The sequence below is a fragment of the Paramacrobiotus metropolitanus genome, unplaced genomic scaffold (assembly GCF_019649055.1).
Source record: "Paramacrobiotus metropolitanus isolate TYO unplaced genomic scaffold, Prichtersi_v1.0 Parri_scaffold0000088, whole genome shotgun sequence".
Taxonomy (NCBI): Eukaryota; Metazoa; Tardigrada; class Eutardigrada; order Parachela; family Macrobiotidae; genus Paramacrobiotus; species Paramacrobiotus metropolitanus.
In genome coordinates this window covers 102,017-122,093 of record NW_026570308.1, presented here as the reverse complement: position 1 = coordinate 122,093, position 20,077 = coordinate 102,017, and the positions used below count along the sequence as shown (strand labels likewise).

Sequence of the window (20,077 nt, the reverse complement as noted above, 5' to 3'; positions counted from 1 at the left end):
ACATCGTCATCGTCGTCGTCCCTTATAAAATGGACTTTTACGCACACATGTAATAAACTTACATAACCCAGCCTTCCCAGGAGAACGTCCAAATCGGTCAGTGTCACGGGATCGATGCGAGTGTCCTGCCATTCCGCGAAGAAGCGATGTTTTTTTATGTTTTACACATATTAATTATCTTGCACCTGCCGCAATTCGCGAAGGTGAGCTGCTTAAACAGGGATAGGGAAAAGCCGTGTTGCTATGAGCCCACGATGGCTTCCCGGCACACGTGAGCCCTACGTCGTCAACCGCCCCATGGCTGCAGCGCGCTGCAGATCACTGCCCTGGACACTGGGTAATGCGTGTACAGATTCCCATATCCCACACTCCGTTCCGTTTGACTTGTGACCGTCGGTGCTGCAGTACCTAGTACAGTTTGGCATAAAATGACATGTACTGAAATGCACTTCAAGTTCGGAGAACCCAAAAAAACAAAAGTTTTATTGGAGTAAAATATGGTATACAGGAATTTGTTCCCAAGTGTGCCGGGCCGTTTTCTGAGATGAACATATAAAATCCGTACGAATCGTTTCCGTCGGGCGCCCATGCTGTTTACAGCGGTCAGCCATTTTCAAGAACTGCTAAAAGTCTTGTGGGCCTTAGTGCAAAATGTTAACCTGCTCTGCCGTAGCCCGTGAGTCAATGCCCTGCCCTGAAGATAGTGAGAGGTTCCTGTGACTCTGACTACATTATTTATTTTTGTTCAGGGCTTCGCGGTCAGCCATTTTCAAGAACTGCTAAAAGTCTTGTGGGCCTTAGTGCGAAATGTTAACCTGTTCTGCCGTAGCCCGTGAGTCAATGCCCTGCCCTGAAGATAGTGAGAGGTTCCTGTGACTCTGACTACATTATTTATTTTTGTTCAGGGCTTCGGTTGTCCGCAGGAGATTTGACGTTATATAATAAGACAGATTATGTAGAGAGATATTTAGTGTTCGGTTGTTGCATGGCATTTGATAGAAAACGTTTTATTTTATGCAGAAGATAGAATACTTACGTAGTATACTTGCGAACCTGTTTTGCGGAGATCAGCGCAGTGTACAATACTACATTTTTCTTGTGTTTTCTGATAATCGAATGTGTTGGCAAGCGCTTATTTCCCACCTGCGTACCGAAAAGACATGAGTTCGAATAGCAAATCTGACAGTTTAATAAGAGTGGTCAGTATAATTCACAATGGCGCGCACTGGGAAAGCAATCCGGTTGTTTAAGTATGGAAAACATTTTTCGCATTCTATCCATTAGTCCTACTCCTACCGAAGACGGACACTGCCTTTCCTCGCTGTATGCACTTTGGAAATTATTTATAATTTCGGACATACTTTAATGTGCAAAAGTCAAAACTACAGACTAAAACACAGACAACAGACTACAGACTTTAATGTCAAAACTACAGACTAGAAATACAAGAGTAGTTTCTGAATGCAAAGCTGTAGTGGAATACCGTACGGAACAGATGGTGAGTGCTTCAGAGCTGTCCATACGCACGAAGAAATTTTCCGGATCCAGGCTGCTACTTAAATTAATAATGCTCAGTCAAATGAATCAATAACAACAATCACTTATGTATTTTGGAAAATTAATAATTTGTGTAAGCCTCGGATAAATGTATCCACTTGTTACTGCTCTGTTGTATTAGTAAAATTTCCCACTAGCTGTAGAAAGTATGCTTAAGGATATCTAATTGCTCCTGCGTTAACGCATCGAAACTGCGGCATTATATAGCCCAGGAAAAGACGTTGGACCGCCATCCCTCACTGCCCGTGGATGGAACCAGGGCCCGTGTGTCCTGCCGCAACTCCCGAACCTCCTGCAGCCGCTTCCAGCAAAGCCAGGCTCCATGCACGGTCACCAGTAGCAGAAGCGCCCACAGCTGCAGTGCCTCGGGAACGAGCAACTGCACCAGCGGATAGGCCATATAGAAATAGCACACAACTCGACGGAGCGTAGCCAAAATGAAGGCGGTGAGGTCGACGCCCAACCAACACGCACAGAAATAGGGCTCCGAGAGGCCGTTCAGCGTGTTCTCCACCGGGATTGCGGTGTCGGAAACGCAGCACGCCGTATCAGGAGTGGTCGTCCCGATGCTATTGTCGTTCATCGTTTCGTGCGGCTTTCCGTCGCGGCCATCCTCGATTTCGCCGGGTTTCGTAGCGCTATAATGCAAGAAGGATATTAACGTAAGGACAAAATCAGTAGATGCTTCGCGCATAATTACTGTAAACAGCATTTCCACCTTCCAGTCGGGTGGAATCTACATATACCAACCTGTTCTTGTTCAGTTCGTCACGTGACTGGTTCAGGGATCTGAAGCCACGGGCCCAGTAGACGAGCGCAATCATCACTGGTACACTGTTCATATAAGGCAGTATCCAGATCCACCCGTAAAGAAGCTGATATGTTATCGGTGAGTAGGTGGAGGAGTAGAGGGACAGCAGCGCCGGATGGCTGGTGTTCCACCGCGGATAGTCCAAATCCATCCAATATGACAGCATTGGCTGGGAGACGTACATCATACCCTGTTTGGGGCGGCAAAACACCGGTCAGGTAACGAGTTTACGTTCGCTTCCAACCGTAATTTTTACAGGACATTGTAGACGCAGTATTATGCAGACGATTATCTGGGTTCATAAGCGTAAAAATCAAAAACCGAATTAGGGTGGAATATTGTGATGTACTGTAACTTGCTGTTTCTGCAGTTGGCAACCATATCGTTGCCAACCTATTTTTACGTACGTAGTAACTCACCATTAATTTTGACAATCAGTTGACTGCCGGCAAGGTAAAGTCATAATTATTTCATGAATATATAACAACTACTATATTGTACGATGATTGTGCCGGTACAAACAGCCGTTCCGTGGCCAGTGATACCGGTAGCGTGCGTTTTTAAGTTGACCACCAGGTCCAAAGTTAAAGAAAGAGGTCAAAAAAAGGATTTGGTGTACATACGGTGTGTAGCGGAAATGACCACCCAGCCCATTTAGTTGTGCTTTACTCGCCTTATTTATGGTTGGAAGATTGAAAAAACAACTGCAAAACTTCGCGTTCGATCGAAGGTCATTGCATTACGGGTGTGGCGGCTGATTTCTAGTAGGGAAATAATTGCGCTACCGGTTTCATTGAGCCTTTTTTTGTACGGAGGAGCACCCGATAAGAGCGCTATTTAAACCCCGTTACATATTACGAGTACTATCCGTACTTTTAAAGTTCGGTGCGGGTACAAGCACGTCAGAGAATACGGACGCAAATGTCGCGAAATAGATTGCGTGAAGTATAATGATGAGTAATTACTGTATAGTGGTTCGGTTGCTTTAGTGATGTGTACTATGTGTATAGCGGATGCGAGCACCCGTGGCTGCGTAAAATGCTTATGAATATGACATTGTTGTTTTCATCCTGACCTCAGTTACCGTAAAAACAGGGCCGCAACTTCCCGTATGTTGTCCGAATAAATTAAGCCCATTCGTTTCATTTCTCCCGCTGTACACTTACGTCCTTATTTCCGAACGGGCTTGTCTCAGTTGTATGTTAAAACTCGCATTTCTTCGAATAATCATTCAAATTTAATACTCTTCAATCAGGATTTGTCTGGTCAGGCCGGTGTAATTTCCTTACCGTTTTATACTTCATACAATACTTTTCGTCGGTTCCGGTGTCGCTATCTTTCGGGATGAAGAGACGCCACCAAGCCCATGAACGGCGGAGGAGATCCGACGGAGGAATGAAAACTTCCAATGGTAGGATATTTTCGATCACCGCACTATACCAGCATATCATGAAGCTTAATTTCAATAAGGTGGCGCAGTATCGGAAAAAGAGTCTCTTTATCGATCCTTTTCGCCGTGATCCCTTTCGCTACTGCAAACGGGCTTCTGGTTTCTGCCGCTAAGAGCGACATCGCTACCGAATCTTTAAGCAGCGCGGCACCGCACATCCGCCTGTACCCATAGAAAAACACGTAGCAAAGGCGTTAAAGTATTGCATAAGAACCACTATGTCTAATTTATAGATAATCATTTAATTACACTCCGTGAAAGGAGTGCACTGTAAATACGAGTATCAACGATTCTAATTTAGAATTTTGTCTATGGTACCAGAGACCTGTTTTTGATCCAGGTAAAGTACGCATCCTTCATCCACAAACCCCAAATACGGCCGGTGCAGTGGATGCTGAGAGTGCTCACCAGTAGCACACAGCACGGGAATACGGCATCCTGTCCGAATATTTTCATGGCCACGGCGGCCGCAGCTCCGGCCACTAGGAAAACGGGCAGTACCCACAGCACCAGCCAGACGAGAGAACATACAAAAGCGCTAGAAAATGCCACCACCATGTACACCCAGGTCACTGCGGCTCTTAGCAGTGTGGGTATTTGAAGGAGCGAAGTGCCGATGGAGGACCGTTTGCACCAGCGGACGTGCTGGGTCCCTGGCGGATATCTCCAGTTCCGGTTGACCAATAGCGAGCATCCCACCGACACACTGAGGAGGACCGTGGCGCATACGGTGACGAAGACGGCGACATACCCGAGGCGCCCTCGGCGTTCGTCGGCGGCCGGAATCAGTGTGGACTGATTACCGGTAACGGTATCGGCCCGAGATGGCTTCCATGCGGACACAATGCCATCCCACATACAACCGTCCACTGGCTAAAATATATTATGAGGTATAATTACGATATGATTGTTACGGTACATAATTACGGTATGTGTATTTCGTTTGTTCTTAACAATCTGTTATTTTCTCTATAATTGATAATCATCAATCTATCATTTTGAATGATTTATTAAACCCGTATTCTGGCTTGCTAGAAAATTTTGAAAAACAACACCATTACAGTTTCCGTTTTGCATTTCACTTTTATACATAAATGCGTCAGTCACTATCTAAGAATTCTAATCTGAATTCCCACACACAAAAAGCAAAATTTGTCAACAGTTTAACTGTAAACTATAAGCCGCGATCAGCACTGCATTTGGCATCGGGGCGTGCATGTGTGTCAATTAACTGATGGTTACAACGTTAAAATTTAATACAGTGAGGCTCAGAGAGTTATGCATAACAATTATTTTAGAAATTTTTCCCGTTTAGATAAAAGCGGTAAAATGTGCCTTTCTGCTGCTTAAAATGCGGTGAATATAATGCAGCCGATTAAATACTGGAATTTTAAGAAATCAAGTGGTTTTGTTGTTTTAATGAGCACAGCATTAAGATAAAGCACACTTAAGCACCTCACTTAAAATACTCTTCGGAAAGAGTAAGAGCATAATTTTCCTGCACCTTTCTTCCCTATTGCTTTCTACTGTGCACACAGGCGCAGCAGCAAATAAAAAGCTCCTATTACTACTGTAATTTGTTCTTCCTCCATTAACCTTATTTTGCCCAAATGGCCCAATCTGCATAAACACCTACATGTCCCAGTCTTGCCAAAAGTTTGTCCAAACCAGTTTGATAATCGGGATCCAATCGAGTGTTCTGCCATTCGGGGAAGAATCTGGTGCCGAACTTCAGCGCAATCTGCAAGGCCAACCAGAAAAGCACCACGGCTTCGGTGATAATTTCCTGGTTCGCCCAGGCATGATCCCGATTCAGGACGTCTCCAACTGTTTGATGATATTTGCCCATTGTCAGTGGCGGCTAACCGGGCGTTGCCTGTTTGGAAATGCTCTACCAAAATTTAGAAAGCAGGTTTTGTGGTGCTGATACCTGGCAAATGAATCTATAACTAAGTAAACTGCCTAACTGTTATTCGCACGAAGAAGCTCAAACTCTTCTCCGTGTATCGACGCACCCAGATTTATGTTATTGATTATTTTTCCATACTGTCACTGACTCCGCCTTCCTCAACGCGCGTAAGTTGTGCGCTAGCATCTCCTCCCTGTACATTTATACATATTACCGTGGTCTCCCTACAGTTTGCATTAAACCCTGCACAACACACATGACACAACACAAACGGCTCTGGACGGAAGTCGTGAGCGCATTAAAGTGTTGTATGATCGCTCATCGATGCAACTTGCATCGACATACATTGTATAACGAGTACTTGTATATAACGAGTACTTGCATCATGTAAGTACAGAGTACTCGTTATATGACAAACCTGCTGCGTGCGCGCTTCTCGGTATTCTTCCTTTGCACGAAACACTTTGCGTTAACCAAATCAGGAGGCATGACGGGTGATGATGGAAATACGAGGGCCATTTCATAAAAAGTTTCAGTCGATAAGCCGTTTTTCACTGTAACATTTTTTCTTGCTCATTTCCATAAGTTGCGTTTCTCGAGTCTTGGCTGCTCTGCAGGTACATGTTTCCTGTCACTTGAAATGAATCCAAAAAAAATTATGCGGCAAAAAAGAGATCAACCCATAAAAATTTCGACCATCGCCCGATTTCGATTCTCCTTTCTCTTTTACTTTTTGCCACGCAATGATTTCTTTAAAGTTTGAAAAGTTTTTAAAGCAACAGATTAAGGTATGTGAATATAGCGGATGTACTGTATAGAAATATTCCAAGTTAAGGTCGGGAAAATATTACTGCAGGGATGGAAGCGCCAAAGTATGTGTTTCCCTGGTGTTGAACCATACGGATGATGCCGTGATAGTGCCATATTTTACCAAATGTACCACTATTCATCCGTGGTCATCTTGTTATGATACAGATAAGATACAGATAATTATTAAAGTAGTCATTAATAGTTGTTATTGAGATAGTTATTAAGCTACAGATGAAATAATAAATACAAAGGATTAACATCATTAGGAACCAAGGATTAACATCAAGGATTCCAATAAGGCATATGCGACTGTTTACGCGTAATAATGTATGCTCGAGATTAATCACCAGCCACTAGCCGCTGCCTGTCACGCATATTTCGTGGATGCTGCTGCGCATTAAATAATTAATATATAGCACATGCAGAATAGCCAGCTGATAAATGTTTTCGACTTTTCGCATCCGTCGTTCCATCGGTTCCTCCAGTTGCACTTCAACGTACATCTGCATTCGGCCGCTTTACATAAGAAATTCCAAGAATTCCAAGCAGCATGACGAAGTACCGGTAGCCAGCGGCTTTCGCAGCTGGAGAACCTCTCGCAGACGCTTGCAGTTATTCCAGGCTCCGTAGCCGGCTAACAGCAGCAGTAGTGCAGCCATTCGGGATTAGCAGCTGCACCAGAGGATCATATAGGTATATATAGAGGATCATATATAGCTGCACCGGATAGGGCAGATAGTACCAGAACAGCAGGCGCTGGATGATAACCGCCGCAATGGCGACGATGCCAGCGACCCGGGTACAGATACAGTAGCACGCACAGCTGCCACCGGCGTTCATCGTTCTCTCCATGGCGACAGTGAAATGATCACAGGATCACGCGTCATCGAGTTCGCTGGTATCACCGCTATCGTCTTCCACGATTTCCGGCAGCTCTTCGCTGTGATAAGCGTCGCTGTCGTCGGGTATGGGAGCATTGCAGTCCAAACAGATTTTTATGGACATTTATGAAAAACTCAGTCCGTACCAAAGATGCGAAAGGATTTCAAGATAAAAGGGTACAAACACACTCGGTGCTATATTTATTTACTGAATTTGTTGTCTGTTTTACTAAATATTTTGTAGGTCGGCAAGTCATTTATTGATCGACAATGGTTAGTGTTATTTACTAATAAGAATTTTCCGGGATATACAGTAAATAACCGCAAGAAGTGCGACCAAACGACTCCAAGCCGAACCTCGGATATCAAGCGCACACATAGTGGATGTGTGACGGACCGGCGTCACGAGAAAATTCGTAACAGACAGTCAAGCGCGGACGGACGTGAGAACAATTTGTTGGATGACAGTTAGCGGTATGACATTGAATTTGGTTGTACGGACATTTCATCGCGGGACACTTTCAGTCACGCGTATTTCTCCGCAGAGACCATTCGCTTTGGGAGAGCTAGTTGCGCCATCGTTTAGCTCTTCTGGGATTCAGAAAACTAACGATTTCTTATAAGTTTATGGCAACGAAAAGCCATATGATTATTTTTCGCAAAAACAAATTGTCTTTATACTAACTGGCCTATCCCCGGGCACAATGCGACAAAACAACTTTACGTAGAAATGCCGGTGCGGTTTCTATGCGCAAGGGACATCTATTGTGTATAAAACGGCGGCGGCTCAGTTGATTAATGAAGGATTGGTAAATTATTCCCAGGAAAATCGCAGTCACTATGAAATGCGCTCTGTTTGGTGGAGTCTAGTGCAGAAACTGAACATACCTGTCCTCAGTGTCGTGGTCTTGACCGGCACGTGGCTGCTGTCGAAACCAGGAGCCACAATTATTGCAGAGCCAGATGAGGTAAATAAAGATGATCAGCGCCGGTACATAATTCATGGCAGGCAGTGACCGGATCCAGCTACAAATAAACGCACCCGCCACTGGTGAGTAGGTGGAGGAGAAGAGGGACTGGAGTCCCGGATGGCTGGTGTTCCATTGTGGGTAGCCTAAATCCATCCAATATGACAGGATTCCCTCGGCATATTCCATGCCCTGTTGGAGCAAAACGCATGTTAGTGGAACGCGGCCTTCATCACATGGCCTGCGACTCGCGTTGCATAGTTATCGATAGGCTACCCAAATTTTCAACCGATTCGCAGTACAATACATTGTAAGAACGAACGTATAACGAACGTACATGTGTGTCGTATAACGAACGTATAATGAACATAAAATACGTTTGTGGAATGTCTATATATTCAGATAGTCCCTCCTAAACACCTTCCTTTTACTAGTATGGTCGTACGCGTGTAAACAATACTGTCGTTCCCATGTAATTATCCTTCTACCATATGTAATCGTCATTCTTTGTATCGCCGTTTCGGGTGTGTTTTTATCCTTTGACGCTCTACAGTAGTCCTTGTACAGACAATTCGGTCTGTCCTATCAGAAAAAGCGACAATGTTCATCATTAAGGTTCATCATCACTGTCATTATTAGTAGAACAATAGAACGTAAAATTAAACAGTACAATAAAGTAACATATCATCTACCATACGTTGGGTTTGACTAGAATGCTAATTTTATTATCCTTACCGTTCTGTAATCATGACAGTATGTTCCGGTGTGGTTATAATCCCGGTCGTATGGTCTCCCCCACCGCGATGCCGGATCCTAGGGATCAGACGAAGGAATGGAATTCTCCAGTGGTTTGATAAGCGTATACGCAGCATAACTCCATATAGCTAAGATGCCAAGTTTCAATTTGAAAAAGTTGCGTCGCAATTTCAGTCTGGATTTCATCTCCATCTCCGGTGTCCAGTTCAGTAGGGATGGGGGGATTTGGATATCTGCCGCTTTAAGCGGAACTTGTTTGATCTCTGAAGAATCCCCCACCAGCGCCACACCGCACATCCGCCTGTACACACCGAAAAGACAGATGCACGTCTCGAAAACACGCAGTCAACCCCATCTATTAGAGAACTATTTACCAGGAACTACTGAAATATTCAGTTCGTAGATTCTGATGATGTTGCATTTTTTGGTTTTGATTATGAGATAAAGGTGCAAGAAATCGTTATCGAACCAAAGACCGTTAGGTTCAGCCGAGATATCGCATAAACTGAACAGTTGAGATAATCAGTCAGAGAACAAGAATATTTTATTCATTTTTAACAATAAGCACCCTGCCTTCCGTACTTGAATTTACTGTTTATCCAGTCAAAGTATGTGTCCTCCATCCACAATCCCCAAATGCGGCCAGAGCACACACACACACAGGACACAACACGGGAACACGGCCGCCTGACCGACGGTGTCAGTGACTACGCAGGCAGCGGCGCCGCTCACCAGCACAACGGGTAACCCCCATAACAACAGCCACACACAGAAACCGACCATCATGGTGAAACCTGTTGCCACCATCGCGCCGAGCAGCAACCCGGTGAATGCGCAGCCAGTTAGTGGTGATGACATAACGCCGTCGAAGAACGCCCGGATGCACTGGCACCGCCGAATGTGTTGTGTGAACAGGTGGTAGCGCCAGTTGCGATTGACAAACATTGAGCAACACACGGATACACTCAGAAGAACCGTGGTGCAGACCATGGTGAAAACGGCGACGTAGCCCAGTTGGCCGCGGTGTTCGTTGGCCGCCGGGTGCGGCAGGTTGTCTTTATCGTTGATGCTTTCGGCGCCCGAGGGTATCCATCCGGAGACGATATCATCCCAATCGCATGCGCCCATTGGCTACCGTATTAACTTTTAACGGTAAAATTATAACGACGGTTGCAAAACTTTAAGAACCGGACGTGTCACGGGCCCGCTCCCATCCCAGAATAAAATTTTTATTTCGCATGAAGTAGAAACAAGTTCGTTATAGTAATTTTCGTAATTCTTAATCTAGGTGGGCGAAACCTCGTGATTTTACTAACAGAATAACGTATGTTTAGATTTTGCAGTTAATTATTATTAAAATCATGTTATACCTTCAAATGACATACGAAGATTTCTGGGATGGGAGGCGGTGGCAAGTCCCTGATGAGTTTGCGCTTGCATTGTCTGAAAAAGTTTGAATTGCTAGCGCTTGATAAGTTATTGTAATTTTGTTTAATGATAACGCGGCATTTACAGTATAAAAGGCGAAACATGATTATTAATATAAGGCGACACAGTATATATTTTTCAAGTCAAAATTACGTGCCAGCACCGTGCCTTTTGCTAAATGTTTTGCATGAATAGTAAGTACTACGGTACTGATATGTCGATGAACGGCAATAACTTCTTCAGTAAATTTCCTATCATGTTATTCATGGATTTGAGGTTTCGCGCATGCATCTATCACACTTACATTATACATAACCCAGTCTGGCCATGAGGTTGTCCAGATCCGTCGGTACAGCGGGATCGACGCGAGTATTCTGCCATTCCGGAAAGAAACGCGTGCCAAACTTCAGCGTAATGTGCAACGCCAACCAGAGAACAACCACGGCTTCGGTAAGGATTTCCTGATAAGCCCATGTACGGTCCCGGTCCAAGATGTACCCAATTGTCTTTCGGTATTTATTGTCGACGGTTGTCGACGGCTGTCAATCGGCGCTAAACTGGTGGAAAAAGCTTAACAGAACTCCATAGTTTTTAAAAATTTGGCGTTGGTAATAGGCGTTTAGATTTATGTACAACTGGCAGTCACGTAAGGAGCTGAGATTTACAGCGGAAAGACATATGCGCGGTTATTATAGTTTAATACCATCCTTGGTGACTGCGCGACCCTTTATCCACAGAACGCAGTGCTTTAATATAATCCTTGCTCCCACATACACTGTAGAAGTATATGTTATTGGGTCTCTGTACAATTTCCGATTTACCTACAGCAAGGACTGCGACGATCAATACCGTTTGTGGTGCGGGTAAAACTGGAAATCGTGAACGCACTGGAGTAATTATCGATCGCCTAACGATGCAAGTTCACGGTCAGGAGTCGAAGGATCTCCAGTGCCCACTTGGAGCGCTGCTGGTCGGTTCATTTCCTTTGCAAACTTTGTTTTCTTGAATTTCGGCAAATGACGAATTTTGACGGACGATTAAAAAAATACGTAGCTGTACGACTGCATCGAAATACTATACAGTATTAAATAATATACGTAAGCGCGGCACGCCTACTTCCGGTGCGACATCACGGCAAGGCAAGAAATCCATATGCAGATTAACGCTCGTGGGCTTCATAGATGGCGATGTTATTCGCTTTTAAGTTCGCACAAGGTCAAAAGTAGCGAGCTACAGTATATAGCATAAAAAACTAAAGACATTTCTAAGACTTTTGGTGTATATGCAATGTGAGCGCACTGAAGTCCGAATTAACCTTGTAAAAATTTAGCGATAAAGAAAAACGCGGCCGCACTGTTAGACACAGAAACACATTAATTTAAATCTAGATTCATAATCATAGTAATGGACATTGCTGGTATGGCGGAAGGAAAGGTGATTAGAATTCCAGATTTGATTTGGCTATACTAATTAGTAGTCTAGTACAGAGTATGTCATTATCAATCAGTATTCTGTGCCTTCATTATCCAGTTTAATTATGCAATAGCCATCAAAATATCGTGAACTCGGACACGGTACATCACCGGTAAAATTTACACGTCGAAAGAATTACTACAGCTTATACCCTCCTCTCTTGGGTTAAAAGGCTATAAAATAATTAGTACAAAAAAGTATTTCCAATTGCACGAAGGAAGAATTCTATAAGAATAAATACGCCATACACCAATTGTTACCAAGCAAGTACCGGGCCATTTTCTTAACAGACCGGACAGACTGGACATGTTGAATCCTTGCGACTTATTTCCGTTGTACTGCGGGCGTTGAACACCCATAATGTGTGCAGCGGATAGCCCTTCTCACGAATTGTTAAAAGTCTTGTTGGCATGAGTACGAAATGTTCACCTGTACGTTCGTAGCCCATGAGTCTTTGCGCACTCAGTACCCTGATAAGCAAGGTTTCGGTGATCCTATAAACTGATATCTTTTCGTTTTTCTACTGTTTGCGCAAGCGATTTGGCGTTATGTAGTAACCCAAATCAGAGAGATATTTAATGCTTAGCTTAAAAAAGGATAAGTTTCTTTTCGTTCGGAGTTTTCGGTAGATACTTGGCGATACGGAAAAATTTCATTTCTATACAGAAGGTAAAATACTCAGCTGATATACAGTAGTTGCGAAACTGTTTTGCTTAGATCAGCGCATTGTACTGGTACTATACCTTTTTTTCTTGTATTTTCTGATAATCGAATGTTGGCATGCGAACATTTCCCGCCTGCTTACCGGAAGAACTGAGTTCAAAAACTTCGAATAACAAATTCAACAATTTGATTTTTGTTAAGCGAAATACGCAACTTAGGCGCGCACCGGTAATTTGTAAAACAATAAGCAACATGGTAGTTTACACAGGGAAAGCATTTTCCGCTTTCTGTCCATTACTCTACCCATTAAGGCAGACTCTGCATTTTCCCGCTGGAACGGACAATAACAAAAAATTACTATTCTATTTTATTACTCTAGCTTCAAAAAGTATTTCCAAAGTTTTATGTCCAAAGGACAAAACTACCGACTAGAAATAATTTAATAGAAGCCGCCGTAGTGGTGATACCGCCCAAAAAGGTGCTGAGTTGGTGTGTAGTTACTAATGCAGAGATTTACAACACATACAGGAAAATTAATAGTTTGTTTTTGTGTATAGTCTCTGATTAATGCATCCACTGCAACAATAAATCCCGCTGAATGTTTAACCAAGTTTCACCAGCTATAAGAAGTATGCGTGCAAAGATAACTAACTGCTTCCGCATTAATGCAAACTGTTGCTTTATGTAACCCAGTAAAAGGACTGCATTGGCAGTCTTCATCGCCGCATCGAAGCTGCCGCTTTACATAGCCCAGGAAATGGCCTCCAACCGCCAGCATTCACAGCCAGTTAATGGCAAGGCAGTTTCCACATCGCAACTGCTGATGCTGGCCGTTTCTTTTCGCAACGCGAGAAGATCCCACAGGCGCTGCCAGCAAAGCCAGGCTGCGTATACGGTTAACAACAGCAGAAGCGCCCACACCTGTAGCGGCTCGGCAACGAGCACCTGCACCAGCGGATACGGCAGATAGAAAATGCACGCAGATCGACGGACCATAACCGCAATGGACGCGATGAGGCCGACGTCCAACGGGCACGAACAGAGAAAGGGCTTCGATGGGCCGGTCAACGTGTTCTCCAACGGGATAGCCGTATCGGCAAGGCAGCCAGAAGTATCGGAGTTGTTCGTCCCAGTGCTATCGCCAACCACCGTTTCCTGCGGCTTTTCGTCGCGCCCAGCCTCGATTTCGCCGGGTTCGGGAGTACTGTAATGCAAGTATTCTATTAAGAACAAAATCAGTAAATACTTCCTTCATGATGCTGAGAAAACTTCCACGTTCTAGTCGGGTGGAACCTATGCCGTTAATAATGACTACAGCACCAACCTGTCCTTGTTCTGATCGTCACATGACTGCTGGAGAGACCTGAAGCCACGGGCCCAGTAAACGAGCGCGACCGTCACTGATGCAATAGGGAGCACAGACAGTGCCCAGATCCATCCGCGAAGAACCTCGTAGGTAATCGGTGAATATGTGGTGGAGAAAAGGGAGAGCAGCGCCGGATGGCTGGTGTTCCATCGCGGATAGTCCAGATCCACCCAGTATGACAGGACTGCTCGCGGGACGCCCATCATACCCTGTTGGCGCCACAACACCGGTTAGGTACACCGTACGCGTGTACGTCCGCATCCAACCGTAATTTAGGAGTACATTACCGAAAGTGTTATTCAAATATTCGGTCTATTTCATTAACGTCAGAATCAAATTTCATGGTATTAGAATGGAAAAACGTATTTTTCTTATATGCCCTGCTACCGTTGTATGGCCCGCGCTCAGGCTCGGACTTTGGACTATTACGGTAAATCTTGGATTACACTTACATTGACCTCCTCAACTTGGACGTCGTAACTTGGACTTGGACTTACGTAGTCCAAGTGCGAGCTTGAGCGAGGGCTCTGTTGTATATACAGACCGACAGCATCGGCCGAAACAAAGATTTCCGGGCGCGTTCGTTCAAACTGGCCACCATGCATGTTTGACATGCAGGAAAAAATAAGCGCCGAAAAAAGTATGTTTACGGTCCGTAGCGAAAAGTGCCAATAAGCCAAGTTATTTGCGCTTTATTCTCGATTTATGTACTTATACAAAGAAAAACTAATTGCAAAATTTAGCCATCGATCCAAGATTATTGCACTACAAACTACTATCTACTATAAGCACCTGATAAGAGCGCTCTTTAAACCCGGTTGACTGTAACGAGTACTTAAAGGTTGGTGCGAGTGCGTGCCCGTCCGAAAATAAGAGCGCAAATATCGTGGAATAAATAGACTGCTATAAGTAATGCGGAATAATTATCGTAGAGCAGTTATCGTTATTTCAGTAATGTGATACATCAAATGCAGGCATAAAATGCTTATAAAATTAAAATAAGTTTGTTGTTTCCATCCTGATCTCAATAACCATGAAAATAAGGGCGTAACGCGCCGTAGGTTATCCGAACGGCTCACGCCCATTTTTTTATTTCTCCACCATACACTTGTGCTCTTACTCGTATTTTTGGACGGGCTTGGACAGATATGTAAAAACTAACATTTATTCAGGATTCACTCAAATTCAGGACGCTTCGATCTGGATTTGTTTGGTCAGACCGGTGTAATTTCCTTACCGTTGCATACTCAATACAATAAGCTCCGGCGGTTCTGTTGCCCTTAATCTTATGATTGCTGATGTACAGGATCCACCAATCCCATGAACCATCTGATGCAGGAAGAAAATCGGTTAATGGTCCAATATTGTGCATCAGAGCACACCACCAGCATAAAAAAAAGCTTAATTTGAAGAGTAGAGCAGCGCAGTATCGATGAAAGAGCTTCTCTAATATCATCTTTTTCTGTGCTGTTGTCCGGCTTTTCATTTCTGCCGTTGCGAGCGGAGCTTTTTCCATAGCTACGGAATCCCTGGCCAGCGCCGTACCGCACATCCGCCTGTACACATAGCAAAACACGTAAAATTAAGTGCACTTAAACCCATACTGAAAAAAATTAGGAGGGCAGGAGCTACGAGGTAACTAAGTACTAAGAATTTTCAAAAGTAACAAAATTTCCTTCTCAAAACACGCGAAAATTTGCAGGTCACGGACAGGAAGTTACGTATTTCAATGTGGAATAGATCTGTCATATAAATTAATAATTAATTTTCAGGCAATGCTAAAGCCTGGAAAATGGCACAAATACAGAGCGTAAGGATAATTAATAAAATCAATAAATAATAAAGTATTACAACAACAACAATTAATAACAAGAGTAACAACAAATAATACTGTAATTAAGAAATAACAATTCGAATACTCTTTTCGTACAGAAATTTCGTGAGAACGAGTACAATGCTAGCATTAATATCTAATTCAGCATCTTGTCTATACAGATATGTGTCACCTGAGCTTGTTGTTGATCCAGGAAAAGTACGTCTCCTCCATCCACAAACCCCACATACGGCCGGTACAGTAGATACTGAGGATGCTCACCAGTAACCCACAGCAGGGGAAGACGGCTTCCAGACCGAACGTTTCAATGGCCACGGCGGTCGTAGCTCCACCCATTAGGACAACGGGTAGTACCCACAACACCAGCCAGACGAGAAGACAGATGACAGTGCGAATAAACACAACCACAAAGTAGACCCCGAACCCGATGCATTTTAGCCAAGTCGGCAGTCGACGAAGCCACGTGAGGATGGGGTGACGTCCGCACCAGTGGAGGTGTTGGGTCCATGGCCGATATCGCCAGTCCCGGTTAACGAATAGCGAGCATCCCACCGACACGCTGAGGAGGACGGCGGCGCAGATGGTAATGATGACGGCGAAATAGCCGAGGCGCCCGCGGAGTTGGTTGGCGGCCGGAATCGCTGTGGACTCGTTATCGGTAACGGCATCCGCCTTGGGTGGCAACCATGCGGATACAATGCCATCCCAAGTGCAACCATTCATTTTCTATAATATAGTTATATGAAATAAGCGCGTTTCCTTTGAGGGAAGTGACCCGGATACATGGTGCCGAATTCGCCAAATTCGTGTACATGTACTGTACGGGAGTAGATTCAGTGCAGGTACACGAATATGCATAGACTTCAGTTTCACACACTTCCAAACACCTTTTTGTATTGTTATATGACATTGTGTAGCCAAATGGCGCGTGTACATGGCTGCGAAAACCGTTTCGGTGGGCAACATCCGGTTGGGGAGTCATAGTTAAAATAAAAATTCCAAATAATTTAAATGGTGCATTAAAAGTCTTATTATGGACCGATTTTCTAAATTTGCTGAAAAAGATGCATACATATAAAGATCGTTTTGACACGGAACCAGAATTTTGGCATTTTTTCAGATTTCAAAAGTTTTTTTTAATTTTCAGAATTCGTTTTAAAATTGGAAAAACGTGCTAAGGCTGAGCATTTTCGCTTCTGTTTTCGAACGCTTGATCACCACCGCATTCAAACAAAATTGTGTTACTGCCCTCGTTTTGCATTTGAAATTTACACATAAATGTTGCAGGAACCATTTACGAGTTCTCACAAAAAAATCTGACCACCATAAATTCGGAGCCGCGAATAGCGTGTGGTAGCGAAGTCAGAGATCAATATTGTAACCTGCACATTTTTGTGTAACCATCACTTACAATGAGGGGAAAGCAAAACAATTATTTTTGTAGATTTTCCCGTTTGGATAAAAGCGAGAAAGTTTGTAGTTTTGCTGCCTAGAATTAAAATGCGTGTGAAACCTGATTAATTCTTATTGAAAGGCAAACAGATCAACGTGATTTTATTTAGTGAGTTCAACATTAAGGTAAAAAAATTTAAACCGTTCATTGAACACCGAAAAATATATTCTACGAACGAAGTACGTACATATAACAAACTGCATGAGTTTTTCTTAACCCAGGAAAGCCGGGTACTAGAAGGGATGGGACTGCAGTTTTGAAAATTGGCAGTCTGGAATAGAAAAATTCAATTAAGAGAAAAATATTTTTTCAGAATTTTAGCGACCATAGGTCAAGCAGGAGATGACCACGTCGGCCTAACACGCATGGTAACCATGTTGCACCGACATGTTATTTATTGCCGTTTATAACAGCTGATAGAAAAATTGCACAGAATATGCCGATGGCTCAAACGATAGATTTCAACGAGTACTTGAATATAGGGGCATTGCGATGGTCATCAAGATGACCAGTGGTCAAGGAAAATGCAAAAACAAAAAAAGCACTAATATGCCCCAGTACATTAGTACTACTTCAATATTTCGTAACAGCTGGTCACTTCTGCTCTACGTTTTGGACATTCGGTCATCGGCCTCAGTGTGAATCACAGGAATTACGTGTACAGTGGTAGTGATACTATATCCGGTCGTGCAACCGAAGGGGATAGCCGAGATCAAGAACAGGAAACATGGCTGACATAATGACCATCGTTAATGAACCGGTGGCCAATTCTGCAGTGTTCTACAAGTGACCAATCGTTCAGATTCATATGGAAGTATCGTGTACGACGTGTAGTAAGGTCAGCACAGGTCTCCCAAAAAACTAATAATTATGTCGTTACAGGGCAGCAAACTTCAGTATTTTGAAAGGAAGACATTACTTCTTCTAGCCGATATACGAGTATTTACCGCTTTGCACAGATTCATTTTTAAGGAATACGAGCGCTCATGAACCGGAAGGTCCAAATAGCTCGCTTGATTTTTTTTAGTGCAGAGGTAGAAGCTGAACAAGCAGAGGATTAACGCGAGATGAATAACTTGTGCAGGGATTTCTCGCTCATAACTACAGTCTAATTCACATGAAATTTGCAAAGAATGTCCACATTTTCTCAAGAAGAATGAAGTAGCCAGGGGTCCAGGTTGCGGTGTATGGCAATAACACACAAGCAGATGCACTGCATAATCTTCTGTGTCGTGTACTTCGTATATATTGTTCAGTGGACTGCAAGAGTGACTTAGCGTTGGCAAATAATATTATAGTCGATACAGTCGACGTTGAGTCACTTTTGCAGTCCATTGTAGGTAATCAGGATAGTATGGGAAGTAATTGTTTCAGGGCTACCCAGAACAGTCATCACATATTTTTTTTGCATTTTATTCACATGAATTATAATGGCGTTTAGTCGAAAATCACTTTTTTCGGATTTCCGGTCTGTGCTGACCAGTGGTCACTTTTCTGACCACTGTGTACAAGTCAGTTAATGCAATTTTTTCTGGGCTTTCTTTTGATAGTTCATTGTGCTGTGTACGATGCTTCTGCCAATGGATATAAATTTTTAACGAAATATAATTAATTAGCACCCTGCCCAACCGTGTCAAAACCGACATGGTATTTTCATTTGACCAGCACTGACCAGTGAGCGTTTTTTCTCCGAACTTTGTTTCGTTCTTATATAAAGCTTATCAATCACTTCTTTTGTATTTTTTTTGGCAATTATCTGATGTGAAGGTGGCTGTACAGGTAAGCAAGACCTCCGAGAACTCCGTTTGGTCACTTTTGACGATGTTTGGTCACTCTCTGGACTTTACGGGCATGGCGGAGCTAAATGTTACACATTGTAAAGTGTTGTCTAACATCTGTCCTTTGAAATAAAACAATTAAACACTTCCTACGACTATAATTACGGATTAATGAGAAGAAGTCCTCCACCATGTCGGCCTAACACGCATGGTGTGGAACGGGTTAAACGTTTGTTCCCTGTTGCTGTTTGCTGTGGACAGGTGCGCAGGAGCAAATAAAAGCTCATTTTACCTATTTTACACCTTTACCTGTAGAAGTACCTATTTTTACACGCATCTGCCCAGAGTCACAGACACTTACATATCCCAGGTTTCCTAGAAGACTGCCCAAACCAGTTTTATAATCGGGATCCAAACGAGTGTTCTGCCATTCTGGGAAGAATCTGGTGCCGAATTTCAACGCAATCTGCAACGCGAACCAAAGAACTATCATGGCCTCGGCGATAATTTCCTGATACGCCCAGCCATGATCCCGATTCAGGGTGTATCCAAATGTTTTGCGATATTTGCCCATTATCAGCGGCGGGAGCTGCACTGCTGGGAAAAACTTTAGTAGTGTCTAGAAAGCGATGATTCTTGTGTTAATATGAAACAAATGGGTTTATATGTGACTTTACTGATATTCATAGGAAAACTGCTGCTGTTCGTATCGACGCACTGAGATTTACCGCAGCGCAAATCCAGCCGCGCGGGTATTAAAGATTATATTTTTGGCTGATTTCATTTCCGACTCTCTTGAAACAAGTACTGTAATATAGCGTTATTAGCCGCTCCCTGCTTCCTTTAATATATCAGCGTGGTCTCTCTGCAATTTCCGTTCCACCTTGAATAATGCATACGAAAAAAGCCGAAAAAAGCTCTACATAAGTTCGAAAATTGA

At 43.5% G+C, this 20,077-nt stretch overlaps 2 protein-coding genes across 3 annotated transcripts; both read right to left on the bottom strand.

Moving 5' to 3' along the window:
- Positions 1–1,417: 1,417 nt before the first annotated feature.
- LOC129596290 (uncharacterized) lies at positions 1,418–11,285 on the bottom strand. Its single transcript, XM_055493527.1, has 11 exons — positions 10,875–11,285; positions 10,513–10,585; positions 9,725–10,273; positions 9,122–9,443; positions 8,832–8,968; positions 8,307–8,578; positions 5,455–5,709; positions 4,144–4,691; positions 3,658–3,980; positions 2,308–2,558; positions 1,418–2,195 (listed from the first exon to the last, which is right to left on the bottom strand). The coding sequence occupies exons 7-9, from the start codon at positions 5,665–5,667 to the stop codon at positions 3,803–3,805; spliced, it is 939 nt and encodes a 312-aa protein (XP_055349502.1). The 5' UTR covers positions 5,668–5,709; positions 8,307–8,578; positions 8,832–8,968; positions 9,122–9,443; positions 9,725–10,273; positions 10,513–10,585; positions 10,875–11,285; the 3' UTR covers positions 1,418–2,195; positions 2,308–2,558; positions 3,658–3,802.
- Positions 11,286–13,343: 2,058 nt separating this feature from the next.
- LOC129596327 (uncharacterized) lies at positions 13,344–20,070 on the bottom strand. Of its 2 annotated transcripts, XM_055493568.1 has the most exons (6): positions 19,866–20,070; positions 19,499–19,756; positions 16,079–16,632; positions 15,310–15,628; positions 14,031–14,281; positions 13,344–13,910 (listed from the first exon to the last, which is right to left on the bottom strand). In XM_055493568.1, the coding sequence occupies exons 2-6, from the start codon at positions 19,709–19,711 to the stop codon at positions 13,448–13,450; spliced, it is 1,800 nt and encodes a 599-aa protein (XP_055349543.1). In that variant the 5' UTR covers positions 19,712–19,756; positions 19,866–20,070; the 3' UTR covers positions 13,344–13,447. The 2 variants fall into 2 exon arrangements, with proteins under 2 accessions (XP_055349543.1, XP_055349542.1); XM_055493567.1 differs by having other exon boundaries at positions 19,499–20,070.
- Positions 20,071–20,077: the final 7 nt, after the last annotated feature.

Excerpts from the sequence above, each read along its gene's own strand:
- LOC129596290 (XM_055493527.1), bottom strand. The coding sequence starts at position 5,667 with ATGGGCAAATATCATCAAACAGTTGGAGACGTCCTGAATCGGGATCAT. Across the intron at positions 4,692-5,454 it reads TTTTGGCAAGACTGGGACAT|CCAGTGGACGGTTGTATGTG; the intron begins GTAGGTGTTTAT and ends AATATATTTTAG. Across the intron at positions 3,981-4,143 it reads TTTACCTGGATCAAAAACAG|GCGGATGTGCGGTGCCGCGC; the intron begins GTCTCTGGTACC and ends CTATGGGTACAG.
- LOC129596327 (XM_055493567.1), bottom strand. The coding sequence starts at position 19,711 with ATGGGCAAATATCGCAAAACATTTGGATACACCCTGAATCGGGATCAT. Across the intron at positions 16,633-19,498 it reads TTCTAGGAAACCTGGGATAT|AAAATGAATGGTTGCACTTG; the intron begins GTAAGTGTCTGT and ends ACTATATTATAG. Across the intron at positions 13,911-14,030 it reads GACGATCAGAACAAGGACAG|TACTCCCGAACCCGGCGAAA; the intron begins GTTGGTGCTGTA and ends CTTGCATTACAG.